The sequence below is a fragment of the Rhinoraja longicauda genome, chromosome 30 (genome assembly GCF_053455715.1).
Source record: "Rhinoraja longicauda isolate Sanriku21f chromosome 30, sRhiLon1.1, whole genome shotgun sequence".
Lineage (NCBI taxonomy): Eukaryota > Metazoa > Chordata > Chondrichthyes > Rajiformes > Arhynchobatidae > Rhinoraja > Rhinoraja longicauda.
Window position 1 is genome coordinate 22,181,012 of NC_135982.1, and position 27,249 is coordinate 22,208,260.

At 43.5% G+C, this 27,249-nt stretch overlaps 1 protein-coding gene across 6 annotated transcripts in view; it reads right to left on the bottom strand.

The window, feature by feature from the left end:
• LOC144608148 (calmodulin-binding transcription activator 1-like) overlaps positions 1–27,249 on the bottom strand; it is an 863,868-nt gene that overhangs the window by 535,338 nt on the left and 301,281 nt on the right. For all 6 annotated transcript variants that reach the window (XM_078425569.1, XM_078425567.1, XM_078425568.1 and 3 more), the window contains exon 3: positions 4,256–4,323. In XM_078425569.1, the coding sequence (XP_078281695.1) occupies positions 4,256–4,323 (68 nt within the window). The remainder of the gene's footprint in view (positions 1–4,255; positions 4,324–27,249) is intronic.

Sequence of the window (27,249 nt, forward strand, 5' to 3'; positions counted from 1 at the left end):
TTGTCATGAATCCATGTTCCTTCGTTCTAAATTCCACATGAGGGAAAGCATCAACCATGTTGTGTCTCTCCGAACATTTAATGTTTCAATAAGATCCCCTCTTATTCATCTAAACTCCAGACATAGGCCCAACTTACTCAGCCTTTCCTAATTAAATCATCATTGATCTCAGGAATCAACCAAGCAAATCTTTTTCTGATCTGTTTGCGTGGCAAGAATATCTCTCCATAAACATGGGACCAAAAAACTGCACAGCACCAACGGAGATCATGACAACACCCTGCATAGTTGCAGCATGAATCCTTTCTTTTATACTTTATCTCTTTTCAAGATGGACCCCTACATTGCCTTCCTAATTACAAGTAGCACCTGCACATTAATTCTGTGCACAAAGACCCTTAGATCCCTACGTGCAACAGGTTTCTGCAGTCTCGCTAAATTTAAACAATGGCTTGCATTTCTATTCTTTCTACCAACAGGGATAACTGAATGATTCCCCTCATTCTATCGAGTCAGAGTCATACAGCGCGGAAACAGGTCCTTCGCCCCAACTCGTCCATGCTGACTGAGATGCCCCATCACAGCCAGTCCCATTTGCCTGTGTTTGGCCCAAATCCCCCTAAACCATTCCTATCTTTGTACTTGTCTAAGTGTGTTTTAAATGCTGCTATTGTACCTGCCTCAACTACCTCACTGGCGTGTTCCACAGGGCTACCATTCCCTGAGTGAAAAGGTTGCCCCTCAGGTCCGTATTATATCTTGCCCCTCTCACCTTATACATATGTCCTCTTGTTTTTGATTCCCCAACCCTGGATAAAAGACTGTGCATTCACCCTATCTATTCCCTTGATATCTATTATCTTGATTTTATACAGCCCCTCTCCCCCCACACCCCACCCCCCCTCCCTTTCCCCCCCTCCCCCTATCTCCCGTTCCCTTCCTGGAATCGCATCTTTTCTCCTCTCCCTTTCCACCTACATTCCTTTCTCTAGTTTCACAATTCACAACTCTTCCTGACCTGTCCACTCTTCCAATCCCAACAACCAACTCCACTTTACAGCAACGTGGTCTCCTTGTTTGTTTACTTTATTCCTTGTCTTTTTCTGCAGCATTTAGAGGAAGTCCCCAGCCGAAGCTGCCAGACATGTCTTCCTGCCCCGTATTTTGCAACTTCTACATTCTTTCATCAATGTTCTTTCCTTTATGTTCTCACACTCTAACTACTATGAATGTTCACTCATTGACCAGATAACCTTGTTTACAGCTTAAACCTATGTTCATCCCAGCTTTACCCTATCAATGACACCCCGTTTCTCATCCTCCCTGCAGCTTAACAAACTTTTTTCGCTCCCAGTTTTGACGAAGGATCTTTGACTCGAGACATTAACTGTTTCTCTTCCCACTGATGCTGCTGGACTCGCTGGGTTTTTCCAGCATTTCCTGATTTCAGTTCTGTCCCAGGTTCATTTTGCCATTTGCACATTGCCAAAAGATGGACGATGGTTATTATTAACTTCCAGGCTACAGAATGCTGAACGACAAAGATAAAGTAAAGTGGCCAGGAAGATAATGCATTGTTTTTCTATTGATTTATTTCCTAATTTACTAAGAGTCAATCTATCAGTTCAGGACAATACTACTCTGATTCAGGTTCAATTTATGGTCAAACCTAGATCTGCCCTCACTCAAATGTGGTCTGATTTATGTCATTGAACACAAATCCCGAACAGCAATCTAAAAATAGCAATAAAAACAGCCCTTCAGAAGTTTAAACTCAACACTGATGGTTTCGGGAAGCTCTGCACACAATGTCGATTCCTGCCTTCTGTCAGTAATCCTCGCACACTAATATGGAAGAACGTGTCGATCTCTCCACTTGTGGGGTAGTGCGGAGTTAAGGGGAAAGAATCCTGTCCTAAGATTTGAGGACAACACACTTTGCACACTGCACTCTGTGTGCCTGCAAGTGTCGCTAGCCAGTTAGCCCACAACAAAAGCTTTTCACTGTACCTCGGTACGTGTGACAATAAACTAAACGGAACTGTAGTGTTCCCACAGGATTGTGGTGCAAACAAGTAGACACCTTCATCAGAAAAAATGCCTGATTCTTGTTCCTTTATCCCTCCAAACTGTCATAATTGTACCTGCCTCTACCACTACCCTGCCTGTTCGTTCCATGTAAGCACCAACCACTGTGTGAACAAGCTGCCACTCAGCCCCTTTTTAAAACGTTTTTCTTCTCACCTCAAACCTATGCCGTTGAGGTTTAATCTCCCCTAACATGGGGAAGAGATTATAGCTATTCACCTTATCTATGCCCCTCATGATTTGATATATATCTATAAGGTCACCTCTCAGTGTCCTATGTACCAAGGAGATAAGACACAGTTTATCCACCCTGTCCTTGTAGTTCAAACCATTCAGACCCTGCAACGACGTGATAATTTTTTTGTGCACCTGTTCTGACATAATTACATCTTTCCTGTAGCAGGATGACCAGAACTGTGTCGTACTCCAAGAACGGTCTCAACCCAAAACCTCACCCGTTCCTTCTATCCAGAGATGCTGCCTGTCCCGCTGAGTTACTCCAGCTTTTTGTGACTACCTTTGATTTAAACCAGCGCCTGCAGTTCTTTCCTACACAAGTGTATTGTAAATGTTGTTGTAGTATCTGGCTCAACTACCTACTCCAGCATATTGTGTCTATCTTCTGTGGCATTGCCAACACCTTGTTCAGCTGTAACAAGACGCCCAAACTCCTGCACTCAATACATTGACCTATGAAGGCAAGCATGCCAACACACCTTCACTCTGTCTACCTGTGTCAATAATTTCTTGGAACTATGTACCTGCAGCCCAGGTCTTTCTGTTCTACAACACTCCCCAGTGCCCTACCATTTACCATGCAAGTTCTGTCCTACCAAAATGCAACATCTCGCGTTTATCTGAATTAAACTCCATTTGCCATTCCTCAGCCCATTGGCCCAGTTGACCAAGATCCCATTGTGTTCATGGATAACTTTCGTCACTGTCCACTACACAACCAATTTTAGTGTCGCCTGCAAATTTACTAACCTTGCCACCTGGATTGACATGCAAATAGTTAGCAGAAATAACGAACAGAAATAATGATCCCTCAGGTGCACCACTTGTTACAGGCTTACAATCTGCAAAAACAACCTTCTAACATCACCCTCTGGCTCCTAAAATCAAGCTAATTTGGTATTCAATTGCTAAATCGCCCAAGTTCCCTGTGATCTGACCATCCAGACCAGCCTACCATGCAGTACCTCGTCAACGTTTTTGAGTTAGGCAGCAACTACTGCACTGCCACCATCAATCTTCTTGGTCGCCCCTTCAAAAAACTCCATCAAATTCATGAGATACGATTTCAGGTGCAGAAAGCCATGCCGGATATCCCTAGTCAGCCATTGCCTTTCCAAATGTGGGTAGATCCTGCCTCTTGGAATCTCCTCTACTAACTTTCGCAACATTGGCGTAAGGATCACCAGTCCGTATTTCACAGGTTTTTCCTTGAATCCTTTCGTAAATAGAAGGACAGTATTAGCTATCCTCCAGCCTTCAGGCACCTCAGCCTTGACTATCGATTAACAAATATCTCTGCCAGGCTTCCTAGAATTTTTTCTTCAGCTTCCCACAATGTCCTCAGATTCACATGATCAAGTGCCGGGGATTTATCTACCATAATATATTTTGAAATGTCCAGCACCTCCCTCCTCTTCTGTAATTGTGAGTTATCAGATAGATTTATTCTCCTTCAAGTAACAATTAGTACATTCAGCAGAGACAGAATACAAAATCACCATTTTATTGAAAAATTAATTGGATCCTATCATGTTCTGTGGCTCACATACTAAAAATTAGAAGTGGGATTTGTTTTAAGGTGTTAAAAATTTTTTTTAAACATCACGGTTGTGATTTGGAATGAAGAATGTGACTGCTACCTTGATGGTGAGAGATTGGCTGCACAGTTTTGGTGGCACACAGGGCAATGCTTGGAAACCTGAAAACCTGCTCTGAGGAATCTTTTCATGCTCAGAGAATATTACGAGCTGTTCCAGCTCATCAACCCGAGGTCTCAGCCATCAGCTCACAGTTCATCGGCCATGAGGCTTCTGGTACAGAACAACAATTGCATTGCTCATTAAATATTATAAACGGTAATGCATGCACCTTTGCGACCACAGCTCATTTAGCCACAATGCCGGGCTAATAAAAATGCATTGACACTTACCTAGTTTTCGGGGATGTTGTTAACCATTCTTCATGTTTCTCGAATGTTATTAAGTAAGCTGCAATTTCCTGAAAAAGACAAATTGGAAAAGACTAATTTAGATGCAAAGTGGAATGCAAACAACATTTACCAGATTTGCTTACATGCGAGTCCCACTCCAACAGGAACCCTGTCAAATACCAAACAGCACAGTTTTTATAGTTTCCTTCCATTTTATTTGGATACTATAGAAACTGGAATCATTGGAATTACTGTATCATGGCTACTGAAGAGGTTAACAGATAAATATGAGTATTCATGAATATCCCTTATATAAAAAAAGAACATAGGTTAATAAATTCCTAAATATAGAAACATAGAAAATAAGTGCAGGAGGAGGCCATTTGGCCCTTTGAGCCAGCACCGCCATTCATTGTGATCACGACTGATCATCCACAATCAGTAACCCGTGCCTGCCTTCTCCCCATATCCCTTGATTCCGCTAGCCCCTAGAGCTCTATCGAACTCTCTTTTAAATTCATCCAGTGAATTAGCCTCCACTGCCTTCTGTGGCAGAGAATTCCACAAATTCACAACCGTCTGGGTGAAAAAGTTTCTTCTCATCTCAGTTTTAAATGGCCTCCCCTTTATTCTTAGACTGTGGCCCCTGGTTCTGGACTCCCCCAACATTGGGAACATTTTTCCTGCATCTAGCTTGCCCAGACCTTTTATTGTTTTATAATTTTATGATATGCCTCAGACACACAGACTAAATTCACAATGACTGCCCTCTGACGATCGGGCCATGGAACATAAACCCTCAAGTTTGTTAAGAAAAACAATAAAATGATATTGTGCTTTCAAAAACAACAGCATAACCCAAATCTTTGCTTTAAAAAGCATTTCACTTTTTCACATTTGGGATCTAGACCAAACCCCCTTTCCCCAGAATGTCTCAACCATGTTGTATCCCCCATCGAAGCCCCATTCCCATGCCTGAGATCTGTCCTGCTATCTATAAGGCTTATCCCTCCTCAGTAACCATGATATGATAATTCCAATGATTCCAGTGTCTATAGTATCCGAATAAAAAGGAAGGAAGCTATAACAACTGTGTTGGCTCCGTGATGCAGCCTTCCAATTAGTGGTGTTCTTTCCCAATGAATACGATAACATTTTAAAACAACCACTCAAATGAACGGCGCCATTGACCTACTCTGCCTTTGGCCTTCAGGATAAGTAGGTGACACAAGAATGCCCAGCTGGGTGAACTGCTCCAGCTCTCTGCCCCTCCATCAACCACCACAATTAAATGAGCCAAGTCTTAACTCAATTCAACCACCCAGAACAATTGCAAATTATTCAAGATTTTTACCGAAGAAATACTCTGGTAAACACATCGAGTAAGTGGTGACATTCACTCCAATTGGGCACCAAAGTCGACACAAGGAACTGCAACTAAAGGAGGTCACATCAGGAGCACCAAATGCAGTAGATTGAGGTTAGAGGAAATGCACCTGAACCTTTGTCTCACCTGGAAGGACCGCTAGGGTCCCTGAATGGATGTGAGGGCGGAGGTTTGGGACAGGTGTTACATCTCTTGCAATTGAAAGGGTAAGTATCCGGGGAGGGGATGGTTTGTGTGGGAAGGGACGAGTGAGCCAAGGGGGTGCGGAGGGCGAGGTCACTGTGGAAAACAGAAAGGTGTAGGGATGGGAAGATGTGACTGGCAGTGGAATCATGTTGAAGGTGGCGGAAATGTTGGAGAATATATTGGATGCGGAGGCTGGTGGGGTGAAAGGTAAGGACAAGGGGAGCTCTATCCTTATCATGTCAGGGGGAGAGGGGAGGATGAGCGAGAGCAGAATTGCAGGACACAGGGGAGATGCAGGTGACAGAACCATCTATGACAGAAGAGGGGAAACCATGTTTACTAAAGAAAGAGGACATCTTGGATGTCCTAGAATGGAAAGCCTCATCTTTGGAGCAGATATGACAGAGGTGGATAAATGAAGAATAGGAGATGGCATCTTTGCAGAGGCTGGGTGGTAGGAGGTGTAATCCAGTTATCTGTGGGAGTCATTGCGTTTGTAACACAGGTCCACCACTGATTTTCCAACACCCTTGGTTCCAGAGCCTTCCTGGATTATCCTTTTTGCCAGACTAACAGAGGTCACGGCCTCTGAGAGGAATCCAACGGTTCCAGAATGGTCCATTTCGGCCGCCGAGGAGCCGAGATACCGTCCTGAAAGGTTGGCCTCGGAGGTCAGCTATGGGAACAGATGTGCCGGCTGTGGCTGGGCTGGAATTTCAGAGCCCCCGCCACCACGGCCAAATGCGACACGATGAACGGCCGCAGAAGTCGGCGAAGGCAATGGATTTGCTGCCTCCGGCTGGGCTGGAGTTCCAGAGCCCCAGCCACAAGGGGCAACCCACCGACCAGCGCGGCAGTCCCAATGAGGTCGAGATCGGCCGCCACACCTGGCCTAGGTGCCACATTTTCGGGGGGACTTCCAAGGGGGATTTCAAGTGCACTATCATAATTTTGTCCGGATTAAAGGAGGTGCTGGACCACGAGTTGGCGGAAAATCCAGAGGTGGACCTGTGGTAAACATCACTAAAAATGTAACAATGTTCATGGCAGGAACCGGCTCAAAGGGTTTGAAGGGTAGAGACCCCATTCGAAGGACATGGCTTCAAAATTATCCAAAACACATATGTACTCTTGCAACAATTGTTATAGATCGTGTCAGTCACTCATTGAACGATTTAGACATATGAGATACTGCGACCATCTATGTCTTCGGCCACAATATCCACCATCTCCTGTAAGTGAACGTTTCCAATGAATCGTTCAAGTACTGTAACAACACCGACTATTATAAGCAATAGATTACAATTACAACTGAGGTTTCTTGGCAACATGGACAACACTGCTGGATCATCTCAGACACTTTTGTATTTAAAGACTTGTCTACTTAATGGTCCTGTAAAAATCACTTTATCCCGCAGTAACTTTATGCCAATGCTCTGGATTCAGAAATCACCTCAAGGCTCAGACAGGTTTTTATAATTTTCCATCCCTTCGCCTAACTGCAATGACAAGTGTGGGCTAATTCTGTACTGTGGATATTTTCCGAATTGCGTTGTGTCTGCCCAACCCATTACTGACAGGCCCACAAAAGGCAGAGTGCAACAATAAATACATCCTCCTTTTATCACCACCTCAGCACCATTGACTCTGATGTCTTCCAGTTTCAAGCAATGCATTATAAACAGAGCAGGGGATGGATGGAATACATCACACAAAACCGAGCAGATTTATACAGCCTCTGACAAGCTCAGAACAATCACAAAATCAGGCACATCAACAACAGGGGACAATTGCTGAATGATAAAAGAATGTTAAAAGACGACTTCTAAAAAATTTATAGCATTTTGTATGATTGAGTTCCCAGGATCAACACAAACATAACCCATAGGAACAGTAAAGGGCCTGTCCCACTTAGGCGATTTTTTTGGCGACTGCCGGCGACTGTCAAAGTCGTAGCAGATCGCTGAAATTCTCTTTTACCCGACGACAATGACCACAACAATGCCGAGTCAGGTCGAGATTACACTGTCTTTGGAAACATCGCAAAATTCCCACGCTGTCAATGCTTCTCCGGCGTCCTAATTTTCGCTGAAATCACTGACAAGTCGGTAAGTACTTGAGAGTTTTGAACTATAACATCTTGTATGGGTTACTTAAAAACCAAGCTTCACTGTAACAAGGCATAAAATGGATTTACTTCCAGTTTACTAATAGCTGTATTAAAAATAATAATTTAAAAAATAAATTTGAGTGGATTTTTATGAAAAGTGTGTGGGCATTCTTTGAAAATGTACGGGAGATGCATATCTGGTTTCTGGGTTGCATATCTGGGTTTGGAGCTCACTTTAAATGTAATGGCTGATGGCCATAAACATCGCGAAAATTCCCACGCTTACCTGACCGTCAAACTGTCGCCTCCCATCTACCTGTCAAATGTCCTGAAGGTAAATAAATTGGTTAAACACAAGCATTTTATGGTATTTTGAAATGACTTCACTTATTTTAATATTATGTGCTTCTAAATGCATCTAAGAGAACCTATCGAACCTGGGGACAGCATTGGACAGCTCCCGTAATAAGCAACGATACCTGGCGACAAGCCAGCTGTCGCCAAGAAATTTCACTCCGGGTGATTTCTCAGCGATGCGCTGAGATCCACTACGATTTTTGGAAGACTCCTCACGATCATGCCCGCGACACCCCGGCGAACTGGTTGCGACAGCCTAGTCGCCGGCAGTCGCCTTAAAATTCGCCTAAGTGGGACAGGCCCTTTATGTGGAAACCCAGTGCAGTATCTGAGAGAAGAAGACAAGGACAATCTTTGATTGTTGTTTGTGAGACGAGGGTATTGCTGGCAATGCCAGCATTTAATGCTCATCCCTAATTGGCTTTCAGGAGGTGATGGTGAGCATCAGCCCAGAACCGCTGCCATCCTTCTGATGAAAGCATTTCCACAGAGAGCACAGAGGTGTGGGATTTGTACCCGGCAGAGAGTAACAAAGGACAGTTCATTTCTTAGTTTGAAGATCATGTAACTTGGAGAAGAATCAGTACATGATGGCTTTCAAATGCACTTGCTACTGTTATCCTGGTGGGAAAGGTTGTGGTCTTTGGAGAGGTGATGGGTTCAGGGGAGGTGGTGAGTTGGGGAGAGGTGGTGGCTTGGGGAGAGGTGGTGGGTTGGGGAGAGGTGGTGGCTTGGGGAGAGGTGGTGGCTTGGGGAGAGGTGGTGGCTTGGGGAGAGGTGGTGGCTTGGGGAGAGGTGGTGGCTTGGGGAGAGGTGGTGGGTACAGGAGAGGTGGTGGCTTGGGGAGAGGTGGTGGGTACAGGAGGTGGTGAGTTGGGGAGAGGTGGTGGCTTGGGGAGAGGTGGTGGCTTGGGGAGAGGTGGTGGGTGCAGGAGAGGTGGTGGGTATAGGAGAGGTGGTGGGTACGGACGAGTTAATGGTTTTGAGCGAGGTGGCGCATTTGGGAATGGTTGTGGGTTTGGGAGGGGCTGTTGGAAGCAAAGCAGACAAGTAATTGCGTTGTATTTTCTAGCTAGTACACACTGCAGGACAGTGTGACTGTGGCAGAGAAAGCAAACATGTGAGGCGGTGGACAGGAGATGTGGTCAAGCCCGTAGCTGCCAACCAGAAGGTTACTCTTCTGTTCGTGGATTCTACTGACATTCTTCAATCCAGCTCCTCAAATTCCTTCTTGGCACCTCTGACACCCACGTCCCACCCCACCCGTAATGTTATCCCTCCCAACCAGGATGAACTGACTACAGAAGCGCCAGATCTGCAAAATCATTCTTCCATAATAATATCCCTTGCGGTTTAAAGGGTAACACTATCATTTCTCAATCAGCAGAACAAAAAACACAAACAAAATCATCAGCATAAAGTTTAGTGTGAATTCCCAGTGCAGTAAGTAACACAAGGGGATGCTTCATCTTGGAGAATTAACATCTAAACCCCACGTTTTTTTCAGAAATACATAAAAACTCCAGTATTTGGCTCAATATTTATTCCTCAAACTATATTGTAGGAAGGGATTGGTTGATTGCTGTTGTGTGTAGCTGTACAACACGTTTCCTAGATCACAGCAACAAATGCAGTTGCATTTCTGGACATTCTCAGGTCCTGAAGGGCACTGTAAAAATACAAATTCTTTGTTTCTTTTGCTCTAATCCCAGCTGTAGAACAACATCCTGCACAGTTCCACTGCGATATTTCCCACAACAAACATCACTGAGTGAGCTTGCCAATTCGTGCTGAGTTATGGCCAGCTTCTTGCTGCCCATGCCTGTCCAGGAGCTCATTTTTAGGCTCAGGTCCCCACCGTGAGAAACTGGTTTAAAAACCATGCACAGTTCGCTCCTCCTTTTGCCTCGATAAAGTATATTTTATAGCCTTCACATCGGCAGTAGATGACAATATAAAAACTTGTTATTCCAAAGGCGTTACTCCATAAGTACAGAATAGCACTTTAAGCAGCGTTGCTTATCCAGTCACCGGCCCCAACAGACCAATTTCACTGAACAATTCTTTCCTTGCTACATAATCTGGACAGTCTGCATCTAAACCCTCGTCCCACAAATCTCTCTCACTAACACATCAGCAGCAAATTGTTCTGGGATATTGATACAAAGAAAGAGGACTGAAAACAATCCTGGAAACAACAACTGCAAACTGGGAGGCTTCAGTTACATGGTATTGGTGTAAAGTGGCATGAAAGGGTTAATTCATTGTTATGGAACACAGGATGAGGCCCTTCAGCCCACAATGTCTCTGCTGAACCTGATGCCTGGACCCATAGATTATATCGAGGAAGCGTAAATACATTTAAGGTCCTACTGAAGTTATTAAAATGGTGTTGGAAGGGAGGGGAGAACCTTTCCTTTCAGGAAATTCCAGAAAAGGGGTGACAACATAAAAAAACAGACCTAATCAATTGAGGAGTGGTTACACGACTTTACTCTTTCTGAAAAATCTGTTGAGGCTTTGAAAATTTGAAAACTTTTGTTAAACAATGATATGAAAAGATACAAATCCAAAGAAATTAGATGAGATTAAGTTCAGCTACGAATCAAATGCATGATAAAATATGCTGCATGACCGAATAGTCTCTGCTTTCCTGAACTTGTCAAAATCTATCCCTGGATCCCCAGTGAAATGCATCTTGTGTCAGTTAGTGATCGGCGAGTATTTGTCTCTACTCCCCTGACAGTTTCAAGTGTCTGCCTCTCCTCAGAGTCTCGCAGAAGTACAAACGAAACACTGCACATCATTAGACCAACACGCGGTGGAGGGCTCCAGCAAGTAATCTTGGCCGATAGCCACACCTATCCTCCTTCTAGCAGAGGTCATGAGAAATCAGAAGCTTGATTGTATTCCCTGTCCATGGATTGCTGGGCTCCAATGACATTACAATGTACCTGAGATCTGCCAACTCAGCAAAGACTGGGAATCAAACCTTGTCGCTCTGTATGGTTCAATATTTCATAATGCATTCACCTGCTGAATTATCACGCAGTTAAATCATCAGTTTTTATGCATTCGTTCTTTGCATAGTTAGAAGGAAGCTATTTAATTTTCCATGTGATTTGATCACAGGTGTTGAGGTTAAGCAATCCCCAGTGACTGTTACGTTTGCCCAGGGCAGCCTTGTGTTTTCTGTTCACTGCAATGTCCTTGCCGCGTGATACAGCTGTGATAAGGAGCACACCAGGTGAGCCCTGCAATATCACCTGCCACCTTTCACTGAGCACACAGCCAAGAAGGGGCAGATAGACGGTGGATAGGGATAATTGCATTTTTAAAGTCAACGCAATCCAACTTTCCTGATCACCGGTACTCGTTATTTATATTATTACAGTCAGTGCAAAGCCCAATACGCTGACATAGGCTGCAAACATTCCTGCTGTAACACTGAGCAATAGATGGGCACGGTATTATGTGCAAAATTGGATTTGGAAAATATTATTTTTATTTCTTTGTCAAAATGGCTCTTAAAGATGTTCTCGTAGTTTGAATTTGATGAAGGAAGCCCTTCATTACAACTAAATAAAACAGGGGTTGGGGCAATGCTGGTCAAGGCTGCCATTTCTTGTCCATCCTTTATTGTCCTTGAGGAAGTGTTGTGGTGAGCTGGCTTCTTCAAAGTGCTCGTGGTGAAGGCACTTCCACTCTGCTGGTGGAAAGGGGTTTCAAGGATTTACACTCAGTGGCAATAAAGAACAATCCAAATCAGGAAGGTACACGACTGGAAATATAACTGCGTGTTGTGGGGCTGCTGCTGCTTTTGCCCATTGATTTTGACTGATTTTTCCAAAATTGCAGTCCATTTTATTTCCTTGGTTTCTTATCAGCCCCATAAAATTGAAAATTGAAAATTCTTCTATTTGCTACCCTGGCTTTCCTCACATTGTATTCAGTGTTGCAGTGCTAATTGTTTAGGTGCCGGAGCACTAAATACCACCAAGACCAAGGAGCTGATCATCAACTTCCGTAGGTCACATAACGGGGAATATGCCCCGATCTCTATCAACGGGGACAGTGTGGAGAGAGTGTCCAGCTTCAAGTTTCTGGGCACTCACATTTCGGAGGACCTAACATGGTCCAATAACACTGCTGCGCTGGTCAAGAAGGCACAACAAAGACTGTTCTACTTAAGAACACTGAAAAAGTCTGGTCTACCCCAACAGCTGCTGACGACCTTCTACCGCTGCACCATAGAGAGCATCCTAACGCATGGCATCCCTGTGTGGTACCTCAGCTGCACGGAGGCAGAAAGGAAAGCTCTACAGCGGGTAGTCCATAGAGCTCAGAGGGCCATCGGAACACAGCTACCAGACTTGGAGGGCATCTACAACACACGATGCCTCAGAAAAGCCACCAGCATCCACAAAGACTCTTCACACCCCTGCAACAGTCTGTTCGAACTCCTTCCATCGGGCAGACGATACAAGGCGTTCTACGCCCGCACCTCCAGACTCAGGAACAGCTTCATCCCCAGGGCCATAGCTGCTATGAACCGGTCCTGCTGAGCCGGATGGCCACAACGCATAGATCAACTTGCACTTTACCCTGTCTAAAAACTGTTACAATTGTTTCGTTTCGTTGGGTTGCTGTTAATTACTTAAATTATTGCATCGTATGGGAGGCGCATTCCCAATCTCGTTGTACCCCTGGGTACAATGACAATAAAGATATATTGTATTGTATTGTATTGTATTGTCACTGGTGCCGGAGCGGCTGCTGTTAAATTCCCCGCTAGTTAAAATTCCCCGGTTTGTTTTGGCTTTTTTTTTAACAGAGGTTCGGAGCGGTGCTCCAGTGAGCTCCGGCAGCACGGCACCCCTGATTGTATAATGATCATTCTTGCCCAGCAATTCCCCTACATTTTCTCTTTTCTGCTCTCAACTGTTCCCCGCTACATGACGAATTCATCTTCCTTTATTTGCCATTTCACACACAGGACTCAAAAAGAGTCCAATAATGTTGAGGGGGGGGTTGTGTGTGTGTGTGTGTGTGTGTGTGTGTGTGTGCGCGTGTGCGTGTGCGTGTGCGTGTGTGTGTGCGTGTGTGTGTGCGTGTGTGTGTGTGTGTGTGTGTGTGTGTGTGTGTGTGTGAGAGATTAAATTTTGGGTGATTTTAAATCCACCAAAATGATTATTCCATGTTTTCTACTCATTTTCCTAACTTGTTTGCAAACTTTCTTCACCATCCACAATTAGGTAGTCGGTACACTGACACTAATAGTATGATTTACATGATATTATCTCTCCCTGTAAGGATTTTATTTCTCTTACTGAAAACTGTAAGATAGCACTGGGATGCTGTAAGATCACCGTGATCATCTTATTCTTCTCTGGTTACTCTAATAAGTACAATTACTCCACCTCCCCCCTTTCTTTCTTAATCTTTTCTAAATATGTTATACTCAATAATATTTATTTCACAGTTCTGATTTGCTGTAGCCAAGTCCCCGTAATCACAACTATAACTGCTTCCCCTCAATGCATTATTAACTCCAATTCCCCTGTTATACTTCTGTGAGCACTGCTTTACTGTTTAACTCATATTTGATAGCAATTCCCCTCACTTTATTTTTAACCATCTTTTTATACCCACATTATTCATTCCTGACTGGCTGCCTTTTACAAATGACACGTCCATGGTCACAGCAGGACCAGAATCATACTCCCTGGAGAATCTGACTCTCTGTGCCTGCTGTCTTTTAACCTTCATTTGTAACCTGATACTTGTCCAAATACAGTTTTTATTAAAATAGTGAACAATGCGCTTTAAAAAAAAAAAGGAGTTTGTTATTCAGGAAGTAGAAAATGCCTAGGGATTCTTCTGACCTCTCATCACATTCCCAACAGGTTCCCTGACGAAACCCCAATGTCCCCAGGGTTAACATTGACTTGGGCAACATTGGAGGAACTGATAGGGAACATGGTGGTGAAATATTTCTCTTGATCTTAGGCTGGTTAACTTTATTCCCTACTTTTGTGCTCATGTCTAATTGCTAAACCAAGGATGTGTCGGAAGGAAATGCAGCTGCAAATGCTGGTTTACACCGAAGATAAATACAAAACGCTCGAGTAACTCAACGGGCCAAGGAGCACCACTGCAGAAAAGGAATAGGTGATGTTTCTGGTCTGAGACCCTTCTTCAGACTAAGAGTTAGGGGAGTGGGGAATTAGAGGTATGAAAAAGTTCAGAATGTACGAATGTATCGGTGGTAATTCCAGGGTTACTCTTCCAAGGCAGCAAGGACAATGGACATTCGCCTTTTGCTGCAGATTGGCAAAAGTAAAGCAAAGTTGAGGATACGTTTACCGAGGTCAGATCGTGGGCTGGCAGTGTAAAGTGAAGGGGAATAGAGACTGGGGTGGGGATGAAAGGGAAACACAGAGCGGTGCAGAGGCCAGGCAGATGGAATCAGTTGTTGAGAGGCCAAAGGACATTGGCAGCAAGAAGCAGAGTGCTGGAGAATTATCTTCAAAGGATAAGAGATAAAGAGAGGACAATTATCCTTGGGAATCAGAAGATTCTGACTATCTGGCAGCAGTCCCAGTAAGGTCAGGTCATTCTGAAGGCCACATACACATCAGATGTTTCTGTGAGTGACATCAAACAACGTCCCATATTATGGTGGCTTCCATTCACAGACACGTCATCTGCACAGAAGTGCTAGCAACAAATGTGGCAGGTGGTCTTTCACTCTGACCTGAAGATGGCCCTCCAGGCCCAAAGATTTGTCCCCTCTGACTAAACCTTTTAATATTCTGAAGATCAAGATCAACTCCGGTCTCAGTTTTTCTTACTAAATCCTGTTAATACCAGTTGCAATGTTCCTTTTAGAAGTTGGAACTGAATTGCCAGAATAACCTTCACACACTGCTCCGATTTTTCACCAATTCCTCAATGAACCTTTCAAAGCCTCAATACTGATGCCATGGAGTTAGCATTACTCAATCAACATTACTGAATGAATAGGTTACCTGTGCAAAAATCATGCCGATATAGAGAGATCGTGTTGTGGAAGAATTGCCAGCCTCGGCAGCTCAGCAGCCAACACACTTCAAAAAAGATTAGCTGGATGTTGATTGTCAAAGGCAGTAAATATATACAATTCTTTGAGATTGGAAGAACAGATTAGTGTTTCTGAAGAGAAGAGAGAAGTTTGAGAAAAGATAATTGTGCATGGACTCTGGATGCAGGTTAATGTGTTATGGCAGAAGAAATGTGTTAAACAGAAGAAAATAGTAGCAACATCCTCGAAGGGAGAGGGCAAGTGCTACTGAAAAGTGTTAGACCTTTACATTTTCTGCATGCTCGTAGCATTTGCTGTTATTATCCTCTTTGTATTTTTTCCTAGTAATTGACTGGTCATGTTGATAACAGACTCTCGTTTGACGAGATGCTCACAACACAGTCAATAATAGTAATCAAGGCACTCCTTCGAACAGTGACATGAAATGTGATTCACGGAGCAAACAGCAGTATATCTTCCTCACTCGTGGATCCCATTGCCCAAAAGCTGTTCTTCATAAACGGACAGAGAGTGATGGTTGGCTATTTGACTGCAGAGGGCACACTTACCAGTGCTGCCCTTGGCCCTAACTGATGGGCCATGACAATGAGTGGGATCAGAGTCCAGAGATGCTAAAGGACACAACAGCCTTTGTAAGGATTGTTTCTGCTGAGATAGAACAATCAGGTTTCCCATTCCGAGCCGATGAACAGAGGCATAAAAATCAACAGTTCACTGGAAGAATTTAATTATCATGTTAATGTTTTGTGGGGTCGCTAATTTTTTTTAAACTATCGTGTCTTGCCCTTGACCGTTCTACTCTTTACTTCTACATCAATTGGCTTTGACCTCTTTCATAGATGCGTCATACTTGCGTCATCCAGAAACATACAAAGGCTGCAGGAGTACAAGCATCACGCTTACTTTAAGGTCGCTTTGAGACAAGAATAGCCCACATGCATGCAGATAACTGGAATGGAAATGGCTCTCATGTGGTCCACAGACTTGCACAGCCTTAACTCCTTCAGTTCCAAACCAGCTTTCAAAAACATCTCACCCATTAATAAGAGACGTTTTGAGAACGGGAGAAGCTAATTAGCCCTTCCATATCAGGCCTTCTTTGTAGATTCAGCCTACTCTAATGCCTTCCCATTGCCCCACAGAGCCCTCAGCCCTCACCTTTCCACCTTCTCACCATATTTCCCAATCTCATATAACCATTCCTGTCCAGTTTCTCACTTTACGTCCTAATGCCACGTAGCCTCTGTATCCTTCAGTACCACCGAGTGACCACAAGTCTCGGTTCCCTTCTTCCGCCACGAGTATGTTCATTGTGCCCCATTAACAATGTCCTCCTTGCTAACTAATTCCATAAATGAAAGATATTTGGGAGCATGGATAGATTTCCAAATCCATTCCTACTCTCAGTCCAAAACCTGTCACCCTTTTTTGGCACTTTAATATTTTGTGTAATGCTCTTCTCTCTCATCCTTTGCATTACACCATGGGATACTGGTAGCCATTATCAGCCATGATTGAATGGTGGAGTAGACTTGAATGGTGAATGGCCTAATTCTGCTCCTACAACGTATGAACTTATAATGATAGACTTCTCAGGGCACGTGTAAGTTGAACTGAGCTCTCAGAAAATAATAATTACCTTCTCCCCCCCCCCCCCCTCCTTCCACCCTGTCACACTAACTTCTGTGCACATGTAGGTGAAGGACTTGATTGTATAATCCATGAAACACATTTAAACTCATCATGGATATCTTTGCCAAGACTGTGAGCAACATAACAGTCAGCACCACAGGACACTAAGGTTTTAGCCCTGCTGAACCACAGTGGCTAGTCATGATCATTTGAAGTCCAGATCAGACATGACGATGATATCTTGTGTAGAAATACAGCCTGCTGATTCCTCTGTTTTAGCCTTGTTTAGGAAGAGGAATTACTTTGAAGAGATATTGATGGAAATTCAACAACAGTGGAAACATAGCAGAGGAGAAAAAGAGTATAACGCAAGTCACCAATCCTTTATGGGGGCATAATGAAACAGAATTAAAGTAACAGCTAAACCTCTGCTTATTATTTTATTTCTTTGCGTAGAAGATTATTTTTATTCCATTTGCTACATCCCAGTTTTGTAGATCCTGTGGCAAGGCATTAACTTAAAAGGTGTCATTGAACGAGTGCTGAAATGAGTTAAGTGGCCGTACTTAATTGCAGATTAAGTGCTCAAGTGTATGACTGTGTTACTGCCGTGCACCATTTGAGTTTCGTGTCTGCTCCAGGATTGGTCTCCAAAAGAGCTAGAAGATAACGTTTTACTCTGCCTTTTATAAGAGAATGGCATCAGAAAGTGATCTGCAACAAACAACACTTTCAAAGTGTGATCATTAGGTGGCAGGCACTATATGCAAAGCATGATCCCACAAACACAGTGTGATAAATAATCAGATTATCTATTTTCGTGATGTTGGTTGGGGTATTAACATTAGCCAATAGAACAGCACAGCACAGAAAGTGCAAAAGGTGCAACAAGGTAGATTGGAAGATTGGGTAATTCACCACTCACATCTGAAAGGTGAGTTCAAGAGTCAGATAACAGCGGGGAAGAGGCTGTTCATGAATCTGGTGGTACCTGCTTTCAAGCTTTTGTATCATCTGCCTAATGGGTGTGAGTCATCCTTGATTACGAGACAACGTAAACGATAGCTGGAGTCAATGGAAGGAGACCGGTTTATGTGATGGCCTACGATCACAATTCTCTGTAATATCTTGTGATCTTGGGCAGATCCATTGCCAAAAACCAAGATGTGATGCATTCCAATAAGATGCTTTCTATGATGGAAGTATGGATATTGGTAAGAGCCATTGGAGACATGCTAAATTTTCTAAGCCTTCTGAGGAAGTAGTGGGATTTCTTGGCCATAGTTGTCAATGCGACTGGACCAGGACAAATTGTTGATGATGTTTACTCTTGGGAACATGAGGCTCTTGGCCTTTCCTACTTTAGTACCACTGATACCTGGGGAAGGTACTCTACACAACTTCCTGAAGTCAACGACCAACTCCTTTGTGTTGTGAACATAGAGGATGAGGTTGTTGCCATATGTCCTTGTTACTAAGCTCTCTATCCCCTTCTTGTACATAACTGACCTCAATCATCTCAATACCTCTTTCCACTTCAGTTGGAAAACACATACGATTTGTTATAAATAGACTCCCGCCAACCATCTGAGAATACAGAGGTCACTCCCAATGTCCTCGCACAGTCAAGGGGTCTGGTTGCTCCTCCCTGTTGAGTTGAACAGTAATGACTGTTTTGTAATGTAGCCTGTAAGGGATAATTGGAATTTAGATGTTAAATTAATTTAAATGTAATCTCAGCTCACCAACATGAGGAAATATGAAATGCATAGGCCTTCAGCGTTAGAGTTTCACAGCATCAATTTGTAACTGTTTCTATCCTCGGGTGTCCACATTAAAATATTACTGCATATTTCAACTCTGCCACGAAACCACCAGGATTTTTTTTGTCTCTCTGCATTGATACTACCATAGCATTTACTCTTTTGAATTTCCATTCTTAATCTTCCTGAACTCGCAAATTCCCCCTCTCCTGCGGTCTTCCTATCCTTACATCGCCCAGTGACTGAAACAACGCTCACCACAACATCTTGTACAACCTTAGCTTTAACACTGCACAAGTTCCTCCCTCTTCCCTTCCACAATCAAGTCCTGGATTCATCTTGGTCACTATTTTCTCAGTAAATCAAATAATAATATTTTATGTAGGCACAAGAGACTGCAGTTGGTGGAATCTTGAGCAAAACACAAACTGCTGGAGTAACTGAGCGGGTCAGGCAACATCCATGAAGGGACTGGACAGATAACATTTCAGATCTGGAACCTTCTTCAGACTGATGGGAGTCAAGGGGGAACAGCTGATAGAGAGAGGTGAGGAGATCCAGATGAGGAGGATTTGGTTGGCACCCACCTTTCCCCGATCTCTGCTCCCCACTGGTGCACACCCTTCTTTCCACTACCCACCCACCCACCCTCCCTTCCCCCCCCCCCCCCCCCATCCCTGTCACTTTGATACTTTCCCCTCCTCTACCTCCAATGTTTGCTCATCTCTCGCCCCTCCCTACTCCAGAGATCTGCCATTTTCCATCCCCCATTCCCATTTGCTTCTACCCACCAACACTCCTCCGGCTTTACATCTCACTCCCCACCTTTCTTCATCATCACATTCCATCATTTGCACCCTTTTGTCTTCCTCAACTCCAGCCTTGGTTACTATCTCCATCCTTGCATATCTTTGCATTTGTAAAAGTCCTCCTTCCCTCTCCCATCCGACTCATCCACCAAATAGCCCCAACTCACCTGGATATACCTACTACTTGCCAGCTCTTGCCCTACCTTTTCCCCTCACCTCTTTCCACTGACTATCTTCCCTCTGCTCCATCAGTCTGTAGGGACCTGACCTTATGGGTTTGTATTTGCAATGTGGGTTTTCTTTCAGATTGTAAGTGAATATATGGTGCACTTGCTTTCCATGTTTACCATAAATTGTTATTGGTAATTTGTTTCTCTAAACAGATTGAATTCAAATTAATTCAGGTTTATTGAGGCTGAGACATGCATAAGCCATCTACAACAAGGATTAACCACCCTTACAAAGATATAAATACCCATCCATCGGCCCACACCTACATTAATGCATGATTGCACTGAACTGACACATAACAACTCTTATTTATGTAGCACCTTTAATGTGACATAATTAACACAAGCTCCTTCACAGGAAACCATTTAGATTAAACATGTTGCACTGAGTCACATTAGGACACCTTGGAGCAGATATCAAATGATCTGGGTTTTAAGGAAAGACTTAAAGGGGGAGATAAGCAAAATGCCAGAATTCATGGACCACAGATGCCTCAAAGGGTTGTAAGGTTGAGGGAGGCTGTAGTCGAGGACGAAGTGAGGCTCTCGAAAAGTTTGAAAACATAGTTGAGACTCTTAAAACAAGCCATTGCTTAACTGGACCCATGTCGGGCAGAAAGTGCAGTTATGTTGGCTGTAAGTTAGAACATAGCCACAGAGCTTTGGATGAGTTCCAATCTGCAGAATGTGTTCAAGGTAGGCCAGGGCGGGGTAGCATGGAACTAGTCAACCATTGGTAGCAAGGATAGACACAAAAAGCTGGAGTAACTCAGCGGGACAGTCAGCATCTCTGGAGAGAAGGAATGGGTGATGTTTCGGGTCGAGACCCTTTTGTGTCTATCTTCAATTTAAACCAGCAACTGCAGTTCTCTGCTACACAATTGGTAAGAAGGAAAGAGATGAGGGACTTCAGTAGCAGAGGCACAGGCGATGCGGATGCTGGAATCAAAGCAAGCAGAGCAGGTGCAGGAACTCAGCAGACCAGGCAGCATCTGAAGAGGGAAGATGATGAAGGGTCTCGACCCGAAAGGTGAATGTCCGTTTCCTGCATTGTTGGCAGGACTGGAGACTTGACTAGAATAATTCAAACAAGGACTTTGGGTGAAATTGGCCAAATTTGGGAGGCTACAACAGTTAAAAGACTTTAGAGAGTGAAGGGAGGCTGGAAATAATCTGAGGTTTACCAGGTCAGAGGGTCAAGGGGTGGTTTTGCGGGTGGGTCGATGACATCTGATGTTTAAGTCGTGAGGGGAGCAGCTGATGTGAGAAATCCATTTACAAGACCATCCTACATGGAGACAAGGAGGATGGATGGTCAGCACCGTTTAGTTGGAATAGTATCTTGGGGCAGTGGTGAGTTTTTATGGACAAGCTAATTTTGAGATGGTTTAAGCAGAGATAGGGCAAAAAAGTGTATGTATGTTCAGGGGTTCAATGCTGGATCGGCCTCCATTAACACGTGCTTTCATAGTGTGATTAGTAATTAACATTCCCACATAACGACTTTTAGCACCTTTCAGCATAACATACGCTCCCGTGCTCACACGATCAATTGCACAGCATATTGCCAGAATGATTACTAAACGCGCCCTTCACACCGACCGACATTATCACACCCATCATCCGTACACCGTTGTTCACAGTCCTTCCTCACACTCATGCATTAACACACCCATAATCCTCTCATCACCACTGAAGTTAACACACACTGTATCCACATCCTGGTATTAACACACCCACCTGCCTCCAGACTGACATCACAACATCCATCTCTCTCACCCAATTAGTGCATCCTCGACCACGATAACACTGATGTTAACACGCACTCCATTCACACTGACGTTACTGCACCCCTCACCTGCACACACTGTTGTTTACAGTCCAGCCTCACACTATGTACTAGCACTGTCAACCGCTCAATCCTATCACACAAACTCTTCAATAGCATTAACACAATGCACTTAACATTTTGCTTAAAATGTTGTTTGAAATCCCACACTCTTCCATGAAACAGTTTATCTTTTACCTAAAGGTTTGTGAATAAATTAAAATACCAAAGAATGTCTTGCAAGAAAATGACAAATTGAAAATTGTATTACTGTGCCCTCCCTAGTATGTAAACCTCTCAATGGATGAAAAATATCTTTGCATTTGTAAAAATTATCCTCTCGATAAATATTTTACTTAAAATGTTGAGTTGGTACAATTTTTCCTCAAGGTATTTTAATTTGTTTCACACCTAAAGAAAAGATAAAACTTGGAATGATTGGTTTATATCAGCCCTTCCACTCGAAAACAAAAATTGGAAAAAAACAGGAGCCTGAAGATATCTGCTGCTTTCTACTTTAGCTGGCGATATTTGCAACTCTGAACGTATGCATAATGGTAAAACCTTCCATTTTCTCGCCGTTGGCCAGAGCCACACTCAATGTCCGGTCCAAAGAGATATTGTAAGATTTAATGTTTACGTGGCTTTACATAGACATAGAAACATAGAAAATAGGTGCAAGAGGAGGCCATTCGGCCCTTCGAGCCAGCACCGCCATTCATTGTGATCATGGCTGATCGTCCCCAATCAATAACCCGTGCCTGCCTTCTCCCCATATTCCTTGATTCCACTAGCCGCTAGAGCTCTATCTAACTCTCTCTTAAATCCATCCAGTGATTTGGCTTCCACTGCCCTCTGTGGCAGAGAATTCCACAAATTCACAACTCTCTGGGTGAAAAAGTTTTTTCTCACCTCAGTTTTAAATGGCCTCCCCTTTATTCTAAGACTGTGGCCCCTGGTTCTGGACTCGCCCAACATTGGGAACATTTTTTCTGCATCTAGCTTGTCCAGTCCTTTTATAATTTTATATGTTTCTATAAGATCCCTTCTCATCCTTCTAAACTCCAGTGAATACAAGCCTAGTCTTTTCAATCTTTCCTCATATGTCAGTCCCGCCATCCCAAGGATCAATCTTGTGAACCTACGCTGCACTGCCTCAATTACAAGGATGTCCTTCCTCAAATTAGGAGACCACAACTGTACACAATTCTCCAGATGTGGTCTTACCAGGGCCCTATACAACTGCAGAAGAACCTCTTTACTCCTATACTGAAATCCTCTTGTTATGAAGTCAACATTACATTAGCTTTCTTCACTGCCTGCTGTACCTGCACGCCAACTTTCAGTGACTGGTGTACAAGGACACCCAGGTCCCGCTGCACCTCCCCCTTACCTAACCTAACTCCATTGAGATAATAATCTGCCTCCTTGTTTCTGCCGCCAAAGTGGATAACCTCACATTTATCTATATTATACTGCATCTGCCACGCATCTGCCCACTCACTCAACCTGTCCAGGTCACCCTGCAACCTCCTAATTTCTGGATTGCCAGTTGACTAAACATCAGATAAACCACATCTTAACACAGAGCATCTAACCTGCTCATCAAAATGATGTATCCCACAACAAAAATCCATCAAAAATATTTTCTTGCCATGTATTCCATGCATGGATCAGTCCTTTCTGAGGAAAAGATGATGAATTTGTTTTTGGTCTCCGAGTCTGTGTCATTGTTCCAATGTTGACCACTTAATTTTAGGCAACATCCAAGTTCACCTTTTCTAAACACATAATTACATTATGTGCCTCAATATCAACTCCTCTACAGCGTGAGAAGCACTGGGTTGATTTTAACTTAGAACAGTCGAGAAACCACTGAAACTTAATTCTTGCTAAGCAAAATTAGCAGAAGGGATGATGGTAAACCATCAACTTCGTCATAGTTTAATGCCACCAGTTTGCTTCTCAGAGTTTAGTTAGTTTAGTTTGGGTTTAGTTTAGTTTATGGTCACGTGTACCGAGGTACAGTGAAAAGCTTTTGTTGCATGCTAACCAGCCTCGGGAAAGACAATACATGTTTACAATCGAGCCATTCGCAGTGCACAAATACATGGTAGTTTAGTGTAGTTTAATTTAGAGATACAGCGTGGAAACAGGCCAATCGGCCCACCGAGTCTGCACCGACTAGCGATCCCCACACATTAACACTACCTTACACACACTAGGGGCAATTTTACATTTTATATCAAGCCAATCAACCTACAAACCTGTACGTCTTTGGAGTATGGGAGGAAACCAAAGATCTCGGAGAAAACCCACGCAGGTCATGGAGAGAATATACAAACTCCGTACTGACAAGCACCCGCAGTCAAGATCGAACCCGGGTCTCTGATGCTGTAAGGCAGGAGCTCTACCACCATGCCACCGTGCCGACCTATGATAAGGGATCATAGTTAAAGTAAGAAATTTTGCTGTAGGAGTAGAGATTTAAAAGTGTGGAACGATTGTAATATGTGATTGTAGATCTGTTTCTGTGGCTAGCATGCAAATAGTCAGCTGGGTTGGGTGCTATCTTGGAGTGCAGATGTGAAGAGAGCATCAAGCTCAGAAGGGCTTGTTCTTTACTTCAGAAGTAAATGTTCCCCTCCATCATCAGTCTGAAGAAGAGTGTCGATCCAAAACGTCGCCTGTCTATTCCATTCACAGACATTGCCTGATCCTCTGAGTTCCTCCAACACTTTGTTTTTTGCTCAAGATTCCAGCAATTTCTCGTCTCTCTCCTTCCTCTCCTGGCTGCAAATGAGAGGGAGGGAGATTTGTTAAATGGAAATCTTTTTTCTTGTGTGTATGCTGAGAAATTCATAGGGATTGAAGTCCAGTCTGAAAGTCACTGATTATTCTTATCCTACCCTCAGCCACAAATGAATCAGTAAATTCAAACCTTGTTAATGCATTGAGGAAAAACCCCAGTTCTCCAAAAGAGGTTGGGATCTTTGACTGCATGGCAACCCACTAAATGGTAGCCAGTGAACAAGCAAAAGGAAGGACGATGATTACTAACGTTTTCCATTCGAGATCCTTCTGTTTCTCACAGTGATATTAGTACTGGAATGGAATGTTTTTGCACATCAAGGACCTTTTGACAGCATCAGAAACTGTATTTCTATGTCCTCCTATTCTTTTAAGCTTCCCCCTGTACGCCAGGGGGAGGTGGGGAAGCCTTGGGGAGCCATTATGAGGGTAGAGCGGAGACTCTAGTTGCTGATACGTGTGTGTGTGTGTGTGGGTGTGTGTGTGTGTGCGTCTGTGTGTGTGTGTGTGCGTCTGTGTGTGTGTGTGTGTGCGTGTGTGCGTGTGCGTGTGTGTCTCTGTGTGTGCGTCTCTGTGTGCGTCTCTGTGTGCGTCTCTATGCCTGTGTGAATTTTCAGAATTCTGAATGTTCAGAATATTCTTAAACATGAAGATTGGATTGAAACAGGTTTGGAAAAATTCACTGGAGTGAAGGTAGTGCTGGACACCGCAGTGATATAACAGTTCAATATTCCTTCGATGTCATGCTTACAATTCTATCATGCTTAGAAGCTTCACAAGAACAATGAAGACTCGGGAGGGCTGAAGCTTGTTTCAGTGCTTCACCATCACCAGACACACCACTGCGGATGAGTCTTCCTCCAGACATATGTCCACCTTAATGTTCCACTATTACTGAAAGGCCTCATATTATTTCTTTATTTATCCATTTCAAGTTAAAACAACAAGCTCATTTCCCAAACGTGTTCAGAATATTCTTAAACATGAAGATTGGATTGAAACAGGTTTGGAAAAATTCAGAAAACTAATCAACAATAACAATATTTCAGTCCAAGAAGCGAGTATGAGATAATTCTCTCACCTGGAGGTGAGTATAATATTTATTAAAAAACTCACATCAGTGAGCATTTATTTTTTATATATGAAATCCCGCTGGGAAAAAAATATTACCATAAGTCATTTGCCAGCCCAGGAACGAGTCACATTGGAGACTTACCGCGGTTCCCAAATATCTCAACACTTTACAGAGACAATCTTATTAATAAACCCGGGACTTAACTTGCCAGGTTGGCTCTGCTGATTGCCAACTTCATTAGGTTTTACTGCTGTAAAATAAGACAGCAATTAACTTTCTAAACACTGAAAACACAGCACAATAAGGCCGATGAACATCATTTGCTTAATGGTATGTTGAAGATGATGAGGCAAGAGGTAGGGACAACACTGTGAATTGAAAATTGGATAAGCTATGTCTTTCTTTTCACATTGCCAAAAATAAATTGTTTTGACAAACCTCAGATCACACCAAACACTTCAGTTTACGAAAATGTATTAAGCATTACTTTATTCTAGGAAATGCCATGGTCAACAAGGTGCAGAAATGAACTGGAGTGGAGAGGAAAGCATTTCCAAGTGCCCAGGGACCCAGCATCACCATCAGGCTACCCAGTAAAGCACAGGTCAGATGCTGATTACAGATTGCGTGCCTCAACTCCAGCATGACAACGTGTCCTCTAGAGCACCTTGGCAATATTTTCCATTTCACACATCAATTGTCCTGTAGCCTGAATGAGACTCTGCCGTGTAAGAGAAAAGAAAAAAATCTGCAGCGGTATTTTTGTATTGATAAAGTGCTTTTGACTACAAGAGCGATTAAACATCAAAGGGGCTCACTGCCTGTAATGCCTCTTGAGATGTCCTGACGTCATGATAGTCCCTAAATAACTACAAATCTTCCTTTCTGAACTTCAGGATGTCCCAAAGCTCTTTGCAATCCATGTTGTGCTTTTGGAGGCACAAGAGACTGCAGATGTTAGGATCTTGAACACCTTTCACTCCTCACCTCTCTTTCTTGTCATCTGCTGTCCTTCGTCTTCCCCACATCATCTCCAGTCTTTGTGATTATCTGCATCCTTCTCTCACTAAGCTGATTTGTCTGCCAAACAATCCCTCTACATGTGGATCCACCTATCACTTGAAGTTCTTGCCTCACCTCTCACTCTTCGCTTTCCACCAACAATCTTCCCTCTAGTCCATTCGTATAGAAAGTTCTCGACTGACTCAAAACGTCATCTGTCCTTCCCTGCCATTGATGCTGCCTGAACTGCTGAGTTCCTCCAGCACTTTGTTTTTTTGCTCATGTTGTACGTTTTATGTAAAGTACGAAAGCACACAACCAGTTTGCACACAACAAGCTTTCACAAACAACAAAAGATAATGACCAGGTCATTTTTTTCCATAGATACAAAATGCTGGAGTAACTCAGTGGGACAGGCAGCATCTCTGCAGAGAAGGAATGCGTGACGTTTTGGGGTCCGATACATCACCCATTCTTTCTCCCCAGAGATGTTGCCTGTCTCGCTGAGTTAGTCCATCATCAGTGTAAACCAGCATTTGCAGTTCCTTCTTACTCATTGTTCTTCCTGATGGTTGAAGGTTGAATATCAATCAGGATACTGAGTAGCACTGTGGGGTCACTTGCATGTAACTGAGGAGAGGGCTTCAGTTCCTCATCATGCCTGAAAGTTGGCATCGGAAATGGCAGCTTAGATTCTAGGTTCAGGTCACGGAAGTGGGA